At 35.0% G+C, this 20620-nt stretch overlaps 1 protein-coding gene across 1 annotated transcript in view; it reads left to right on the plus strand.

Moving 5' to 3' along the window:
- LOC109260601 (phospholipid scramblase 1-like) overlaps nucleotides 1–20620 on the plus strand; it is a 30760-nt gene that overhangs the window by 1391 nt on the left and 8749 nt on the right. The window contains exons 2-4 of the mRNA XM_019438934.2: nucleotides 10977–11136; nucleotides 15102–15144; nucleotides 18349–18569. Coding sequence (XP_019294479.2) covers nucleotides 11032–11136; nucleotides 15102–15144; nucleotides 18349–18569 — 369 coding nt within the window. The 5' untranslated portion in view covers nucleotides 10977–11031. The remainder of the gene's footprint in view (nucleotides 1–10976; nucleotides 11137–15101; nucleotides 15145–18348; nucleotides 18570–20620) is intronic.

Consider the following 20620-nt stretch of genomic DNA (forward strand, 5'->3'; position numbering starts at 1 on the left):
ACCTGGCCTGGCTTTGCCCTAGTTGGGCTGACAGAATGTATTTCTTCCAAAAGCCAGGCAATAAAGACTACAGAGTTGATTGTTTCTTCAATGTAAAGACAGCAGTGCAAAACTTCATGAAACATAAAAATCAAGAAAACATGAGAGCACCAAAGGAACACAATAATTTTCCAATAACCAAATGCTCAAAAACGGAGATCTGTTTTTTGCCTAATGAAGATTCAACAGAGTTGCTTTAAGAAAGCTCAGTGAACCACAAGAAAACACACAAAGATGATTCAATGAAATTAGCAAAACAATTCATGAACAAATGAGAAGTTTCACAGAAAGATAGAAACATAAAAAAGACCCAAACAGAAACGAGGGGCTGAAGAATCCATTCCAGTGAATGGAATGAAAGATGCAATACAAAGCATCAATAGAGAACTTGATCAAGCAGAAGAAAGAATCTGTGGTGTCAAACAAGTATTTGAAATGATCCAGTCAGAAGGGAACAAAGAAAAAAGAATGAAAGAAGATTATGTGAACTATATGAAACCATTAAAAGGTGCACTCCAAATATTGCTGGAGTCCCAGAAATATAAGAAAGGAAGAAGAGGACATACTCCTTATTTAAAGTAATAATGGCCAAGAACTTCTCAAATCTGAGGACAGATTTGGACATCCAGGTTCATAAAGCTCATAGGTTCCCCCCAAATTCCAATTCCAAATATTTTCCCCAAGACACACTACCATAAAAACTGTTTATTTTTGAAAGATAATTATAAAAATAGCAAGAGAAAAAAATCTCATACATAAGGGAATCCCCCACCCCCACCATAAGTCTATCAACAGCTTTTCAGCAGAAACTTTGCAACCCAGGATAGAGTGTGATGATATATTCAAAATGCAGAAAGAAAAATATTGCCAACCAGGAATACTTTACTTGAAAAAGGTGTCCTTCAGAAATGAAGGAGAAATAACTGAAAGGAGTTCTTCCAACCGAAATGAAAGAACACTAGCAACATGAAAAATTATGAAAATATAAAACATACTGGTAAAGGTAAGTATATAATCAAATTCACAATACTCTAATACTGTAATATGATAGTGTGTTAATCACTTAACTCCAGTATAAAAGTTAAGACAAGAGGATTAAAAATAACTAATTTGTTAATGAATACACAATATAAAAAGAGGTATATTATGACGTCAAAAACATGTGAGGGAGAGGAATAAAAGGGTAGAATTTTTGTATGCAACTGAAGTTAAGCTGTTATCAGTTTTAAATGGACTGGTATAGCTATAAGATGTTTTATGTAAGCCTCATGGTAACAACAAAGCAAACACCTACACGACATACACAAACGATAAAGAAAAGGGAATCAGAGCAAAGCACTATGGAACAGCATCAATTCACAAAGGATGACAGCAAGAGGAGAAGTATAAAATAGCCAGAAAACAATAAGATGGTATTAGAAATTCCTTATCCATCAATAGTATAAATGTAAATGGTTAAAGTGACCAATCAAAAAACATCAAGTGCTGAAAGGACAAAAACAAAACTCAGCATATGCTGCCAATAAGAGACTCACTTTAAAAAAAAAATTTTTTTATGTTTATTTCTGAGACAGAGAGACACAGAGCAGGAGTGGGGGAGGGGCAGAAACAGAGGGAGACACAGAATCCAAAGCAGGCTCCAGGTTCTGAGCAGTCAGCACAAAGCCCGACGTGGGGCTCTAACTCACAAACCGTGAGATCATGACCTGAACTGAAGTTGTCACTCAACCAACTGAGCCACCCAGGCACCCCAAGACTCACTTTAAAGACACGCTGAGACTCAGAGTGAAGGGATGGTAAAAGATATTCCATTCAAATGGAAACCAACAGAACAGAGATACCAATACACAGAGATCCTATACACATAAAGGAACTAAAAAAAAAAAAGAAGAAGAACAAACTAAGCCTAAAGTTAGAAGGAAAAAAAAAAATAACAAAGATCAGAGAGAAATAAGCGAAATAGAGGCCAGAAAACCAATAGAAAATATCAGCAAAATTGAACTGGGTTTTTGAAAAGATAAGCAAAATTGACAAACTTTTAAGGAAAAAAAAAGTGAAAACAAATAAATCAGATCAGAAATGAAGGAGACATTGCAACTGATACCACAGCAATACAGAAAATCATAAGAGAGTACCATGAATAATGATATGCCATCAGTTAGATAACCTAAAATGGATAAATTCCTAGAAACATGCAACCTACCAAGACTGAATCATAAAGAAATAGAAACTTTGAATTAGCCAATTTCTAGAAAGGAGACTGAATCAGTAATCAAACACATTCCAACAATGAAAAGCTCAGAGTCAGATGGTTTCATTGGTAAATTCTGCCAAACATTTAAAAAATTAGTGACAATTCTTCTCAAACTTCCAAAAAATTGAAGAGCAAGGAACACTCCCAAATTCATTTTATAAGGCCAGCATTATCCTGATACCAAAACCAGACCAGGGACACTACAGACAAAGAAAATTAGAAGTCAATATCCCTGCTGAATATAGGTGCAAAAATCCTCAGCAAAATATTAGCAAACCAAATTAAACAACATATTAAAATAATCATCCTATGATCAAATGGAATTCATCCCAGAGATGAAAGCCTGTTCCAACATGTGCAAATCAATAAATGTGATATACCACCTTAGTAAAAAGAAAAAAGAAAAATCATATGATCATTTCAACAGATACAGAAAAAGCATTAGACAAAATCTGACATACTTTTGTGATAAAAACTCTCAACTAGTTGGGTATGGATGGAATTTATCTCAACATCTTAAAAACCATATATGACAAGCCCACAGCTGACATCAGACTCAACAGTGAACAGTTGAAAGGTTTTCCTCTAAGATCAGGAATAAGACAATAGAGCCCAGTTTCACCAGTACCATTCAACATAGTACTTGAAATAATAACTACAGCAGTTAGGGAAGAAAAAGAAATAAAAGGCATTTATGTTGGAAAGAAACAAGTAAAACTTTCTCTGTAGATGACATAATCTTATATACAGAAAACTTTACAGATTTCTATAAAAAACTGTTAGAACTAATCAACAAATTCAGTAAAGTTGCAGGACATAAAATCAACATACAGAAATCAGTTCTTTTTTTTTTATTTGTTTATTTTGAGAGAGAGAGCATGTACACATGAGCAGGATAGGGGCAGAGAAAGAAGGAGACAGAGAATCCCAAGCAGACTCCACACTGTCAGTGAAGAGCCCTATGTGGGGGTAGAACTCATGAAACACAAGATCATGACCTGAGCCAAAACCAAGAGTCAGACATTCAACTGACTGAGCCACCCAGGTACCCAAGAAATCAGTTCTGTTTCTACATACTAACAAAGAGCTATCTGAAAAAGAAATTAAGAAAGCAATCTCATTTACAATGGCATCAAGAACAATAAAATACTTGGGGATAAATTTAACTGAGGAGGTGAAAAACCTTTACACTGAAAACTATTAAACATCAATGAAAAGATTGAAGGAGACGAATAAATGGAAATATTCTTGGATCAGATGAACTAATGTTGTTAAATGCCCATAATACCCAAAGTCATCTATCAAAATTCAAAAACAATTTTTCACAAAATTTTCAAAATTCTAAAATTCAAACTTAACCCCAAAAGACCCTCAATAGCCAAAGCAATGCTAAGAGAGAACAAAAAAATGGAAGCATCCTGGTTTCAAACTGTATACAAAACAATGCTAATCAAAACAGTATGGTAACAGCATAAAAACAGACACATAGAAGAAAGAAAACAGAGAGTCCAGAAATAAACCCATATGAGCATTTGGTCAGTTAATTTTTCAATAATATACAGTGGAAAATGATAGTTTCTTCAATAAATGGTGCTTGGAAAAACTGGTAACCACATGCAAAGGAATGAGATTGGATCATTGTCTTACACCATACACAAAATCAACTCAAAACGAATGAAAGACTTGAAAGTAAAGCCTGAAACCATAAAATCCTAAAAGAAAGCAAGGGGTTAAGATTCTTGACACTGGTATTAGAAATGATTTTTTGGATTTGACACCAAAAGCAAAGGAAAAATCAACAAGTGGGAGTACATGAAACTAAAAAGCTTCTGTTCAGCACAGGGAACCAACAAAATGGAAAGGCAATCTATTCAATGGTAGAAAATAGAAAATATTTAAAAATCACACATCTGATAAAGGTTAACAAACAAAGTATATAACAAATTCTTACAACTCAACAGCAGGAAAAAAAATCTCATTAAAAAAAGAGCAGGGGAATTTTTTCCAAAGAAGAAATACAAATGATCAAAAGGTACACATAAAGCTGCTCAACATTACTCATCAACAGAGAAATGCAAATCAAAACCAAAATGAGATACCACCTCACACCTGTTAGAATAGCTATTAACAGATAAAAGATAGCAAATGCTAGAGAGGGTATGGATAAAATAAAAATACTTCATTGCTAAAAAATGCTAGTTATCTGAGCTTTCTAGTGAGTCCTGATCTTTTTGCTGGTGGAGGGTCTTGCCTCAATATTAATGGCTGCTGACTAATCAGGGTGGTGCTTGCTGAAGGTTGGGATGGCTGGCTGTGACAATTTCTAAAATAAGGCAAAAATAAAGTTTGCTTCATCAATTGACTCTTCCTTTCATGAAGGCAGAATTCCTCTGCAGTATGTGATGCTTTTTGACAGGCTTTTACCCACAGTAGAATTTTTTTTTTCAAAATTAGAGTCAATCTATTCAACCCTCTGCTGCTGTATCCAGTTTATGTAATATTTTAAATTCTTCATATTTGTTTCAACAATATTTACACCATCTTCACCAAGAGTAGATCCCATTTCAAGGGATCTTCAAGAAACCACTTTTTAAAAAAAATATATGAAATGTATTGTCAAATCGGTTTCCATACAACACCCAGTACTCATCCCAAAAGATGCCCTCTTCAATACCCATCACCCACCCTCCCCTCCTTCCCACCCCCCATCAGCCCTTAGTTTGTTCTCATTTTTTAAGAGTCTCTTATGCTTTGGCTCTCTCCCACTCTAACCTCTTTTTTTTTTTTTTTTTTTTTCCTTCCCCTCCTCCATGGGTTCCTGTTAAGTTTCTCAGGAGCCACCTAAGAGTGAAAAAATATGGTATCTGTCTTTCTCTGTATGGCTTATTTCACTTAGCATCACACTCTCCAGTTCCATCCACATTGCTATAAAAGGCCATATGTCCTTCTTTCTCATTGCCATGTAGTACTCCATTGTGTATATAAACCACAATTTCTTTATCCATTCATCAGTTGATAGACATTTAGGCTCTTTCCATAATTTGGCTATTGTTGAAAGTGCTGCTATAAATATTGGGGTACAAGTGCCCCTATGCATCAGTACTCCTGTATCCCTTGAGTAAATTCCTAGCAGTGCTACTGCTGGGTCATAGAACAAGCAATCCTAAAATTCATATGGAACCACAAAAGGCCCCGAATAGCCAAAGTAATTTTGAAGAAGAAGACCAAAGCAGGAGGCATCACAATCCCAGACTTTAGCCTCTACTACAAAGCTGTAATCATCAAGACAGCATGGTATTGGCACAAAAACAGACACATAGACCAGTGGAATAGAATAGAAACCCCAGAACTAGACCCACAAAAGTATGGCCAACTCATCTTTGACAAAGCAGGAAAGAACATCCAATGGAAACAAGACAGTCTCTTTAACAAATGGTGCTGGGAGAACTGGACAGCAACATGCAGAAGGTTGAAACTAGACCACTTTCTCACACCATTCACAAAAATAAACTCAAAATGGATAAAGGACCTGAATGTGAGACAGGAAACCATCAAAACCCTAGAGGAGAAAACAGGAAAAGACCTCTCTGACCTCAGCCGTAGCAATTTCTTACTTGACATATCCCCAAAGGCAAGGGAATTAAAAGCAAAAATGAACTATTGGGACCTCATGAAGACACTTTTTTTTTTTAACGTTTATTCACTTTTGAGAGAGGAGAGAGACAGAGCACAAGCAGGAGATAGGCAGAGAGAGAGGGGGACACAGAATCCGAAGCAGGCTCCAGGCTCTGAGCTGTCAGCACAGAGCCAGACGCAGGACTCAAACTCACAAACAGCGAGACCATGACCTGAGCCAAAGTCAGAGGCCCAACTGACTGAGCCACCCAGGTGCCCCTCAAGAAACCACTTTCTCTGTTCATCCATAAAAAGCAATTCTTAATCTGTTCAGGTTTTTCATGGGATTGCAGCAACTCATATCTTCAGGTTTCACTTCTAATTCTAGTTCTCTTGTTATTTTCACATCTGCAGTAATTTTCTTCACTGAAGTCTTGAACCCCTCACAGTCATCCATGAGGGTTGGAATCAACTTCTTCCAAACTCTTGTTCATACTGATATTTTGACTTCTTCCCATAAATCACAAATGTTCTTAATGTCATCTAGAATGGTGAATCCTTCCCAGAAGTTTTTGTTTACTTTGCCCAGACCATCAGAAGTATCACTGTCTATGACAGCTATAGCTTTACAAAATGCATTTCTTAAATATTAAGACTTTGAAGTCAAAATTACTCCTTGTCCCATGGGCTGCAGAATGAATGTTGTGGTAGCAGGCATGAAAATGACATTAATCTCATTTTACATCTTCATCAGAGATCTTGGGTTAGCGGTGCACTGTCAATGAGCAGTAATATTTTGAAAGGAATTTTTATTTCTGAGTTGTAGATCTCAAGAGTGGGCATAAAATATTCAGCAAAATATGTTGTAAGCAGATGTGCTGTCTTCCAGGCTTGATTCTTCCGTTTACAGAGCACAGGCAGAGTAGATTTAACATAATTCTTAAGGGCCCTAGGATTTTCAGAATCATCTATGAGCACTGGCTTCAACTTAAGGTCACCAGCTGCATTAGCCCCTAATGAGAGAGTCATCCTGTCTTTTAAAGCTTTGAAGCCAGGTATTGAGTTTTCCTCTCTAGCTAACAAAGTCCTAGGTGGCATCTTCTTCCAACAGAAGGCTGCTTCATCTACACTGAAAATCTGTTGTTTGGTGTAGTCATGTTCATTAATGATCTCAGCTAGACCTTCTGGATAACTTGCTGCAGCTTCGACATCAGCACTTACTTCATCTTGCACTTTCAAGTTATGAAGACAGCATCTTTCCTTAGACCTCATAAACCAATCTTTGTAGCTTCAAACTTGTCTTCTGCATCTTCTTCACCTCTCTCAGCCATCGTAGAATTGAAGAGAGTTAGGACCTTGCTCTGGATTAGGCTTTGGCTTAAGGGAATATTGTGGCTGGTTTGATCTTCAATCCAGACCACTCAGATTTTCTCCATTTCAGCAATAAGGCTGTTCTGCTTTCTTATTCTTATGTTCACTGGAGTAGGACTTTTATTTCCTTCAAGAACCTTTCCTTTGCATTCACAACTTGGCAGTTTGGTGTAAGAGGCCTAAGTTTTGGCCTACCTCAGCTTTCAACATTGCTTCTGCACTAAGTTGAATCATTTATAGCTCTTAATTTAAAGTGAGAGATGTGTGACACTTCCTTTCACCTGAACACTTAGAGGTCATTGTGGGGTTATTAGTTGTCCTAATTTCAATATTGTTATGTCTCACAGAATAGGGAGACCAATGGAGAGGAAAGAAAAGGAGGGGGGTGGCCTGTTGGTGGAGTAGTCAGAACACAAAAAAACATTACTCAATTAATGTTTGTTTCACCCCAAAACAATTACAATAGTAACATCAAAGATCACCAATGGTAGATCACCATAATAAAGATAGTAATAATTAAAAAGTTTAAAATATTGTGAGAATTACCAAAATGCGACAGAGACATGAGGTGAGCAAATGCAGTTGGAAAAATGGTGTTGATAGGCTTGCTGGATGCAGTGTTGCCACAAACATTCAATTTGTAAAAAATGAAATATGTGCAAAGCATAATGAAGGGAAATGCAATAAAACAAGGTGTGTCTGTGTTCAACATTGTTTTAAAAGCTCTTGTCAGATCAATGAAGCAAGAAAATGGGATAAAATCAACTAAATTAGAAAGAAAAATAGAACTTTTTCTATTTGGAGATGGCATAATCTTCTATAGCAACCCTAAGGGCTCCACTAAAACATTATTAGAATTAAAAAATGAGTTCCATAAACTTGCAGTATTTACAATAAATGAAATGAAATCAATTATATTTCTATAAACTTGCAGTGAATTGTTCCAAAAAAAAACCAATTATATTTACAATAACATCAAAAAAATGAAATATCTAGGAGTAAATTTTAAAAGATGCACAAAATTCTGAAACAGAAAATATTATTGAAAGAAATTAAAGAACATCTAAAGGAATGAAATTTTGTAGATCCTTGTGATTAGAAGTCTTGATATTATTAAGATAGCAATGTTCCCTAATGTGACTTACATAATCAATTAATCTCTATCAGAATCACAGGTAGCTTTTTTTTTTGTAGAAACTGATGAAGTGACCCTAAAATTTATGTGGAAACTCAAGGCATCCAAAGTATACAAAACAATCTTGGAGCAAAATAAAGTTGGAGAACTCACTCTTCTCCCTTTCTAAACCTCTACAAACTAAAGACACCGGTACTTAGGAAAGATAGACATATATGAATGGAACAGAATGAGAATCCAGAAATACACCCTTACATTTATGGCCAATTGATTTTCAACAAGGGTGCCAAAACAATTCAATGAAAAAAAAAAAACAATCTCTTCAGCAAATGATGCTGTACATCCACATGCACAAGAGTAAATTTGGACCCCTACCTCACAGAATATACAAAAATTAACTTGGGAGGGATCAAAGATCCAAATGTAAGACCTAAAACGTTAATACTATGGATAAAATCAGAGGTATAAATCATTGTGACCTAGGATTAAGAAATGGTTTCTTAGATATGACACCTACAGCATAAACAAAAATAACAACAAAAATAGATAAATTGGAATACATAAAAAATTTTAAACTTTTGTACTTCAACGGACATCAAGAAAGTGGAAAGACAACCTATACAATGAGATAAAAATATGTGTGTATATTATAATGGGACTTAATCCAAAATGTGTATGTGGGATCCAAGGAATTTAACAAAAAACCCCTACCCCTGGACAAGCAGAGCAAGACTAACTCCATTTTGTGCTACACCCACCATCTCATGTATAACCCCCACATGACCTGCTTATTGCTTTAAGACACTCCCCCACCCTAGTCAAGCCGCTGAGCACACCCTTACTGGAAACCGGCTCATATAGGAATGTGGAACCCTTAACCACCAAAGAATGTAAACCCTGCCTTTTGCCCGCCAAACGCGCACCAATTCTTAAACCCGCCTTTTTCCCACCAAACTTGCGTGCCAATTCTGACCAGAGTGATAGGCTAGTTCAAACAGTTACTATAGGGTAAATTGTAATGCAATTGGCCACCTGCGTGTGGACTGACATGACTATGCAACTTTCTGTGTGTGTTACAATCTCATTGGCCACTGGCCCCTATAAAAGTGCTACGCCTCTTAACCTAGGGGTCCAAGTCCCTGCTCTGCTGTGTCGGGTATACTTGCGCCCAAGCTCGAGCTTGCAAATAAACCCTCATGCGTTTGCATCGGTATCTGCTCCTTGGTGGTCTCTCGGATTCGAAATCAGGGGCATTACATGTAAAATCATTCATAATTCAGCAATAAAAAGACAAATAACATAGGTAAAAATGGGCAAAGGATTTGATGACAGTGTTCTTCAAAAAAACATATATAAGTGGCCAAAACACATGAAAAGTTGTTCACTAAAATTAGTCATTAGGGACATGTAAAAAACACAATGAGATATGTCCTCAAACCCACTAGGGTACCTGTAATTAAAAAGACAAACAAATAACAAGTGTTTGCAAGAATACTGAGAAATTAGAACTCTCACACATTGCCAGTGTTCATGTAAAATGTGCTAGCCACTTTGTAAGACATTTTGCTGTTCTTCAAAATTTTAATCATAAAAATGTAAATAAACAGCTAAACTAAAAAAAAAAATCTCAATTTGCATTTTTTCTCTCTTTTGCTACCATCTTTTCTTCCTTTCTCTTTATCTTAGCTCTAACTTCATAATCTGATTATTTGGAATGCAATCTATTTAAAACTCACTCTTATATTCTGTAGTAAATGTTTTTCCAAAACACATCTTTCTCTTACCATGATTGATGTTCATCTCTTGCATTTATGTTGTCATTGCTTATTTATTTCTTTTACTTTTTTTATCTCTTATTTATTTCTTATTTTATTTTATTTTATTTTAATGTACCTGAATGAAAGTAAACTTTAATATTTGCCTCAAAACAATGTCATGAATTCTGTAATACCTTAAATGTGTTTATAAGCACTTAGAATCATCCTCCTAAATTTTGAGCTAGAAGCACGGGTTTGTGCATTTATTTTGTAAGTTTAATTCTGATACAACCTGAGGAAAATACAGAGAATAATGAGACTTTATTCAGGGCCAGAAAGAAAAATTTGACTCCATATATATTTATTCTAAGTTTGTCAGAATCACAGAACTAGAGATAGATGGTTCTCCAAGCCTCAGTTTAAAAATTTTTGTCTGATCTTTATGCAGAACAAACTGTTATCATGTCCACCATAACACGTCTTTCAACATTGAAGAGAAAGAAGGCATCTAATCATTGTCAATTGATTCTGAACCTAAAGAATTAAGTGTATTTAAAAAGATCAAGGGCCACATAGGAATGTGCGTAACAGTTACACAGTTTATGATACTGGTATCAACTGGGATTTCTTGTATGCCTGAGATTCCTTTTTGGTTTTAGTTGAGAATAAAATTCTAAATATTTCAGTTGAAACCGATTTAAAAAAATCAGTATGGGTGATGTTTATACCATTAAATAAAGAAAAATGAACCTGAAATTGAAGTTGGTTCTTGTCTCAAACGAGGTTAATGTTTCTTTCATTTTAGATTTTAGAGATAAAAAGAGAAATCTCTTCAATCTGTCACATGCGTGAGTATTTATATGATCTTGACTATGGCTTTTCGTAATCGTCAGTCCCTGATACAATGGATGCAAACACCAGGGACAATACCCAATTGTCCACCTGGATTGGAATATCTGACTCAGGTATGGTAATGTGCTTCTGGTTGGAATGGCAATAATATGAATCTGATGGTTTCAAAATACAATGTGTGTTACAGGAAAGCATTTTGACTGCGGATTGAAGTATTTTACCTGTAACATTAAGATTTTTACATTTAATTTAAAATGTTGAGTGAAGTAGTAAATTTACATTGTAGACGTTATAACATGGTCATTTACAAATGTATTTCCTGAAAAGCCCATTTAAAAATGAATACTTGCTTTTTAAAGTAGGAAATTGGAATTTGAGAATGTAAGTAAAAACTGGCTTCAGGAATCTTCAGTTCATCTATGTACTTAGGTATGGGAAGCCCGATATGCAATCGTGAAATGTGCAATATTACTAGGAAGATTGTCTCCAGTTCTCTACCAGATTTAGTGACACTGAATTACTATCTTGTTTATTCAATCAATTCTGATTTAATTTCCTGTAATGCTGTCTCTGAATAATTAAGTTTGGCATTTCACATGACTAATCACTGGCCTCATCTTAGTTTTCGATACTTTAAAAGCTAAAGAGTATGTTCCTTCTTAAAAAGGTTATTTACATTTTCAGTGCTTAATTATAAACTTGTCGCAAACAATGATATCAATCTAAGAAGATTCAATTTTGAATATAAGTAAAGGGTAAAAACTACATTAAATTTTTTATTCTCAATTACAGCATAGATATTTCTCTGAATTAAAAAAATATTTTTAATGTTTTTAAAAAATTTTGTGAACCTACTTTACAGACTGATACTTTTTCATTTCCCTTTTCTTTTTTTTTATGTTTTTATTTTAATTCCAGTCAGTTAACATACAGTGTTGTGTTACTGTACAATACAGTGATTCAACATTTCCATAAAACACCTGGTGCTCATCACAAGTACACTCCTTAGTACCCAACATCTATTTAACCCACCCCTCTTCATTTCCTTTTCCTGTGGTAAAAAAAAAAAAAAAAAAAAAGTTAAAATTTCACATTTAAATTAATTGACAAATGTTTCTCCTTAAGAAAGCCTTAACTATGGCAAATCTTCTTAATATTTCTATCCTAATAAACTGAAAGTTATAAGCCCATTTCTTAAAATAAAATTTAATGTTTATTTATTTTTGAGAGAGAGAGAGAGCACGAGCAGAGGAAGGCAGAGAGAGAGGGAGACACAGAATACTAAGCAGGCTTCAGGTTCTAAGCTGTCAGCACAGAGCCCATTGCGGGGCTCAAACTCACGAACCGTGAGATCATGACCCGAGCCAAAGTCAGACGCCCAACCAACTGAGCCACCCAGGAGCCCCCATAATTCCACTTCTTAGTGTTTAGCGTATGTCTCCATCCATGTATTTCATACTTATTAAGCTCATTTAGTGGGGGTATTATTTCATAAGCAATGCTCCCTTACATCCAAAGGAGTAGATCTTATCAGTCTCCCAATTTCTCTCCGAAATTCCTCAGCTACCAGATCATCTGGTTTAAAGAAATGTTAGAATGATTTCAAAACCTAGTAAGTGTTGTGTATGTGGGGACACAGCAACAACTCATAAAGTGATACCATGTAGGATCTGAGTATTGCCTAAGCTGTTTTTTTTAATTTTTTAAATATAAGTCATGGTAATAAGTGAAGAACATTTGAAACCTAAAGACGCTATTCACTGTATAAGACCAAATTGTTTCATGGTGTGACCCATTATTTTTTGTTTTTAATTTTTTTATTAGAGAGAGAGAGACAGAGAGAGAGAGACAGAGAGAGAGAGAGACAGAGAGAGAGAGAGAGAGAGAGAGAGAGATCGAGCATGGGGGAGGGGCAGAAAGAGAGGGAAAGAGAGAATCCCAAGCAGGCTCCACACTCTTGGTTCGTGAGCTCACGACCTCAACTGAAATCAAGAGTCATGCTTAACCGACTGAGCCACTCAGGTGCCCCTGTGTGACCAGTCTTATACACACACCAGAGGGTCCTGCCTCCTTTGAAATAACATTCACACTGCACAGATGATTGCATTTAGACTCTCTCCTGGTTCACATTTTCTTTTCTGCTTTTTGTTTTCACATCTCCACAGCCACACTGCCTCCCATGTTTTCAGATTTCCCATGCTCCAGAATTCAGATCATTTTGTTATTTTGTATCTGTCTACACATTTCTGCAGACAGCCCTGCAAGCCCTTTATTGATTCAGAATGTTTTCAGAGAAATGCAGTTAAGCTCTGGTTGTGAGGTATCCCTTGCACACTCCCAGCCTCCTTCCAATGTTCCAGATGAGAAGCTGGAAAACACAACAGTAAAAACTAGAAAGGAATCTAAATCTTTGAGGCTAAGAGCCACCACTTAGAAGATGACCTTGACTCTATCATCATTGTATTCATTAGACAAAATATTTAAACTCCTCATGTGCATGCAACACCTGCTTCTGCTTCCATTGTTTCAAGCTCATTTATCTTTTTGTCTTTGTGGTAGTCGTGTTTGATACTACAAACTAAAAAGGTCCTTTTATCAACAAGGTTTCTCAAAAACATTCACAGAACTAGCTTTGAGGAAATCTAGATTTTTCCTGGCATCAGCATTTGGATTAGTAATTGTATTTTCTCACTGTGATGTTGGTCTGTGTAAATAACCAACGTAGTGACTCTTGGGTTCATTATTTTTTTTAGTGTAACTGACACACAATATTATATTAATGTCATATGTGTAACTTAGTGATTTGACAAGTTTGTACTTTGTGCTATGTTTACAAGTATAGCTAACATATGTCCCATTACACCCAACACTAATACAATATCATTGTATTCCTTACACTGTGCTTTTTATTCCCATGACTTATTCATTCCATAACTGGAAACCTAGATCTCCCACTCCCTTTCACCTTTTTTGCCCAGCTCCCTACACCCCACTCCCCTCGGGCAACCATTAGTTTTTTCTCTATATTTATAGGTCTGATTTCTGCTTTCATTTGTTTTTTGTTTTGTTTTGTTTTTTAGATTCCACTTATGAGTGGGATCATATGTATTTGTCTTTCTCAGTCTGACTTATTTCACTTGGAATAAATCTTCTAGGTCCATCCATGTTGTCTCAAATAGCACCATTTCATCCCTTTTGATGGCTGTGTAATATTCCATTGTGTATATATACTACATTTTTCTTATCCATTCATCTATTGATGGACATTTAGGTTGCTTCCATATCTTGGCTATTGTAAATAATGCTGCAATAAGTATAAGGGTACATATATATTGTTTTATTTTTAGTCTCTGTGTGACCCACCAGTGGCAGAGAGTTCCAGTCCCTCTTTTCTTTTTTGCTTTTGTCTATTTGTAGAATTGCCAGATAAAATACAAGACACTGAGTTACATTTGAATTTCAGATAAACAAATATTTTTTAGGTTAATGTTTCATGCATTATTTGGCATATAGTTATGGTAATAATTATTCATTATTTAGCTGAAATTCAAGTTTAACTGAGCATTCTGGTGTTTTTGCTTTGTTTTATTTTGTTTTACTAAATCTAGCAACCCTATCAATTTGGTCACGGAATTTCACTTACAGCATGTAAAGTCTTCTAGTCTTCACTATCTTTCACATGGAACAGAAGACCTTTTTTCCCACATCTTCTACTTCCCTAAAGAGAGCATTGAGGAACATTACCTGCTTGCATGATGGGTTTGGGTTTCTATTTAAGACATCTTTATAATTATATTTAACTCGTAATTGTGCTTTGGATAAATGTCTGACTGTACCTGTAATTGTTTAACACTTAACAAAAACATTTTTAGAGTATACTGTATATGGATGGCCAAAAAAAACCTACCTCACATTTAGACTAGTATATAACATTTGACAGAAAATAGAGAGATGTCAATTATAGGTCATTTACTTTAAATGTCCTAAATATAGGTATTAACGTATATGTTTATTGGTAGGTACTTTAAGTTTAATTTAATTACTTCATACTACCTATCTTTATTTTCTACTCTATTAGATAAATCAGTTACTAGTGTGTCAACGTTTCGATCTTCTGGAAGGTATGTACCAAACACACAGATATATTCACTCTTGAATGTATAACTTGTGCTGTAGCTCAGCCACTCCCTATACATTAAAATGCTTCATGTGACTGGGCAAAAAGAAACCTTAAAATATGATGAGAATATACAGAAGTCCATAGTCAATGATAGATAAATACAATAGTAGTCTTCTCATGGAAAAGGACAAAGGTATTGGCTCCAGATCACTCCTAAAAATTCTAGTCTGCACTTTTAGTCCTGCTAAACAGTAGGTCTATTTCCTAAAAGAGTCTTCCCATCCTAAATTCCTCAAATACAGGTATTTCAGAGAAGCAGTGATTGCAGATCCTTCAGGAATTCTGCTAGGAGAAGCAGAATCCAGGTAAGTTTCTGGGCAGTTCAATTCCACTCCCAAGCCTGAGAAATTGTTCTTTAGAATGCAACTGTTTACCTCTATCTCCTCAACTTAGTACAAGTATTTGTTTCATGTACATGAGGCTATGATAGATGCAAATAAAATTAAATCAGTGTTTAGTTTAAAAAAATTATCACCATTGTGACTCTTTGTATTCACGTTAGAGAATCTAAGACTAAAATAGACATTTATGGTTTGGTTTTATTCACAAAAACTTTTCAATTTTGGCATTCAAAAATGAATGTTTTCTTTGTTTTTTTTCCTGCTGCCCTGCACTAAATGACTCATTTTATGAATGACCATTTATTCCAGAATGCCCACTGAACACCTATAATGAACAAGACACAATGGTAGCCATTTGAGAAAATCAAAGAGTCAGACCTGGGCTTTCCCTGAAATGTGGATGAATATACTTAAATAAAATACATAGTATGGAGCCATAAAATTAATGAGAGAAGGAAAAACCAATTGTGAGAATTTATAGGACAGAAAAAAGCCACAGTTATAATTTATAGTACTTATAATACTTAACAATTTAAGTAGTCACAGAAATAGCAAAAATATTGAGAAAAATCTAACCATCTATGTTATAGGGAACTAATTTTCCAAACTACTTATTCTCAAAGTATGGTTGCCAGACCACCAGCATCAACATCATCTGGGAACATGTTGGAAATCAAGTTCCCAAGCTTCATCACAGACCTACTAAATCACAAAATCTAGAGGTGGGGTTCCACTACCTGTGTTTTAGCAAGCCCTCCAGATGGTTCTGATGCAGGCTAAAAACTGCTCTAAATGATACATTCATATAATTTAACATTGTGCATTTATTTAAAAGAATGAGACAGCTCTACAGAATTGTCAGGAATAGCTCCAAGATATATTGCTAAGTATCAAAAACAATTACAAAGTAGTGCATATAATAATGTGTGTGTGTATGTGTGTGTGTGCATTTAAAACTTTTTTAATTTTAAAATTTTAAAATTTTTAAAATTCGTGCCATGCCTATGTAATTCCTACTCATAAGAAGAAATTAAATTTAAAAGGCAGTCAAAATACTTTTTCATCAATACTGAATCAGGATTTATCTTTGAATATTAAATAAAAATGAATATCTTTTAAATGTTTTTGTAATATGAAAACAATTATGTTCATAGGCCACCAAAATCATTAAAAAATGAAGAAATTCTGTAAATACCTGTTTCCAAGGTTAACATTAAAATGAAATGCTAAATGTATATTAGTGTACCATATACTTATTAAACATACTCATTCAAGAACATCTGAAATTTTAATTAAAGGTAGGAAAAAACATCATCCTTGTACAACTACTGCTATATTTCCTTTGAAGGCTTTTTAAAAATATTCCTTTGATGAATTTTTTAAATCACTTTTAATCATTGTCCATGCAATTTTTTTTTAGAGTTATTCACTTAATGGGGTTTTTTTTTGGTTTTATTTATCTTAAAACCCAACATTTTTTTTTTTTAGATTTCAAGGTTTTATTTAAATTCTACTTAGTTAACATACATGGTGAATTGGTTTCAGACATAGAATTTAGTGATTCATCACTTACATGTAACAGCCACTGCTCATCACAACTAGTGCCCTCCATAATACCCATCACCCATTTAGCCCATCCCCCTACCTACTTGCCTCCATCAACCCTCAATTTGTTCTCTATAGTTAAGAGTTTCTTATGGTTTGCTTCCCTCTTTCTTTTTGTTGCCCTTTCCCTTATGTTCATCTGCTTTGTTTCTTAAATTGTAATACGAGTGAAATCATATGGTATTTGTCTTTATCTGAGTCACTTATTTCACTTAGCATAAGAAACTCTAGCTCCATCCGTGTCATTGAAAATGGCAAGATTTCATTCTTTTTGATGGCTGAGTAATATTCCATTGTATATACACACCACATCTTGTTTATTCATTCATCAGTTGATAGACACTTAGGCTTTTCCCATAGTTTGGCTATTGTTGTTAATGCTGCCATAAGCATTGGGGTGCATGTGCCCCTTCAAATCAGTATTTTCCTGTCCTTTAGGTAAATGCCCAGGAGTGCAATTGCTGGGTCATAGGTCGTTCTATTTTTAACTTTTTCAGGACCCTCCATACTTAAAACCCAACATTTTTAAAAGCAACACAATAATCCTCAAAGGGGATACTATTATTGCCTCTTGTTGGGTATTTACTTTGTTTCTTTGTTTCCATTTTACTTTTCTAAGTAGGGCAGAAGTGAACATTTGGTATAGAAATCACTTAAACAAATTTAGGACTGTTTTTTCTGTATGATCACAGAAGCAAAATTATTAGGACAAAAGATAACATTTCCATTTGCTTGAAAAAGAGATGAATTTAATTATTATCTTATGTGGATAATATATAAAAGTGCTTACTGTCTCCAGTTTAGCATCAGTAAAATATTTTTTCTTGGGTTCTACTATCCAGATTAAAGACTGAATGTCTTTTTCATATCCTCAGGAAGAAAAAGATGAAGAGGAATAACATTTAACATAATTCAAAACATAATAGTAACATGACAGTAAATAGAGTTAATTTCTCAGAAATTCAAAAATGATTAAAAAAAAAAAAAAAGCTATTATGGAATTTTAGCAGTGAAAGGGACCAGAGAGTAGCTATATCTGTTTTAGTTTTTGTAAGGCAAAAATAAGACACCGATGAAGATAAGTGACTTAGAGTCAAGTAATTTATTACCAAACCTAAGTTGCATATTTGAAGGTAATTTAATAGGCAATTTACATGTCTCCCATCACTAATAAAACACCACATTGTTTCATTCTTTAGTTCTCGGTTGTTTTGCAACTAGTAAAAAATATGAAGTCATGAACAATCAAGGACACAGAATTTATTATGCAGAAGAAAGAAGTAATTGTTTCCTCCGATATCTCTGTGGACCTTCAAGACGTTTTACCATGACAATTTATGATAATGTAGGCCGTGATGTCATTACTATGCATAGAACTCTAAGAAGTAGCTGTTGCTGGAGAAACTGCTATGTACAAAAGGTCAGTAAATATTGTTTCTACATGATTGAGAATGTATCTGAATTCTTTCAAAAAAGCCTCAACACTGAGCAGTATGTTACAACATTGGGTTTGGCTACACAAAATTTTCCAGAATGAAATATGTTAGAGAATTATGTATTTGTACCACACACCTGTAGAGTGAGAATAATACACAATACTGTAAATATTTTTCAGGCAATGAAGATCACAAGATCTTTATTATCAAAGTTTTCTATTCTAAAATAGTGTGGTTTTTATTTGCATATTTCTGCATGTACTTCTCAGCCTTTGAATGGAGTGTCAATGAATTAGGGGCTGTGAAGTCTCATCCCATTTTCAGCTGTGTTTCTCAGACTGGTCCCTTGAGCTTTCACTGAGTGGGATCCCTTTCTTTCCTTTCTCGTTAGTGATATCTGGATTCCTAGGATCTCAGGAATATCTTGTTGTTGTCACTTGTCTCACTACATCCACTTGTATTTTGAGATGTGGAGCTATAATTTTTGCATCTACTTTTGATAAAGAATTTGACAGTGGTTTTGTTTGTTTAGCTATCATACTTGTCCTGTCCTTTTCTCTGAGAGTTTTGAGAAGATTCACAAGCTACATCACCACTGCCACCTTCTTGACTTAGCAGTCTGAGGAATACTTATACATGGTGAGAGAGAGAGAGAGAGAGACAGAGAGAGAGACAGAGAGAAAAGAAGGAAGGAAGGAAGGAAGGAAGGAAGGAAGGAAGGAAGGAAGAAGGAAGGAAGGAAGGAAGGGAGGAAGAAGGAAGGAAGGAAGAAAAAAAAGAGAGAGAGAAAGAAAAAATTATATTCCAGAGAAACAATGCCTCTCAAACTCTCGTTTCTTTTTTTTTTTTTTTCAAACTCTTGTTTCTTAGGCCACCTGTATTCTTCTTCAGAAAGAACTAGTATTACAAGTTTATTCTACCAGCATTATTCTATGAATATTTGTGTAATATGCACATATGTATGCCATACATGTGTCTTTTTAACAAAATTGGCAGATATTCTTCTCTAATTTTTTAACACAAAACACTGTAACTTGAAGATTACATCAGTGTGTACAGAGCTTCCTCCACACTTAAAAATGCTTGGATAATAACCCATCGTGTAGATGGTACACCATAATTTATACAACCAATCTCTGAACTGGGCTTTACTTTAAAAAATTTTTTTAATGTTTATTTATTTTTTGAGAGAGAGAGACAGACAGACAGAGCACGAGAGGGGGAGGAGCAGAGAGAGAGAGAGGGAGACACAGAATCTGAAACAGGCTCCAGGCTCCGAGCTGTCAGCACAGAACTCAACGCAGGGCTGGAACTCACCAACCATGAGATCACGACCTAAGGTGCTTAAACAACTGAGCCACCCAGTCGCCCTGAACTGGGCGTTAAATCACAATCAACTTAAAGTGCTTTAGTGAATTCAAATTTACATTTGCATAGAGGGACAAAAGTCCTTCACATATTGGTAATAGAACAGTTGTTGGTGTGACTGGGGTTTAAGACATGTCTCATGAGCATGGCAATTTAAAAAGTGATCTTCATAAACACCTAAAAAATGTTATTATCCCCCTTTTGCAAATGGAAAATGAGTTACAGAGAGTTTAGGGACATGTCCACATTTCATGTAGTAAATGAACAGCAGCATCAGGTCTCAATTTGGGGGTTTCAATATCTACATCCTAGTTTTTTTTCACTTCCACGTCCATTCCCAAACATAGGGCATGCTTTAAACACAGAAAGTTCTGTTCACATATACAAAACACTAATAGGTAGCATATAACTAATTTGCTGCTTACAAATCAAAATAAATCTCATTTGACCAATACTACATTTCTCAATCTTTTGTAGCTAAAAGTTGAAGCTCCTCCTGGTGAAAAAATTGGATATGTGTATCAATACTTTCACCCATTTTTGCCAAAGTTTAAAATAAAAAATGAGAATAAGGAGGATGTAATGAAAATTAGAGGGCCATGTATGCTTTCCAGCTGTCTCAAGGATCTAGATTTTAATGTGAGTATTATAAGATAATCATGTTCAA

The sequence above is a fragment of the Panthera pardus genome, unplaced genomic scaffold (genome assembly GCF_024362965.1).
Source record: "Panthera pardus isolate Hobbes unplaced genomic scaffold, ASM2436296v1 HiC_scaffold_16, whole genome shotgun sequence".
Classification (NCBI taxonomy): Eukaryota; Metazoa; Chordata; class Mammalia; order Carnivora; family Felidae; genus Panthera; species Panthera pardus.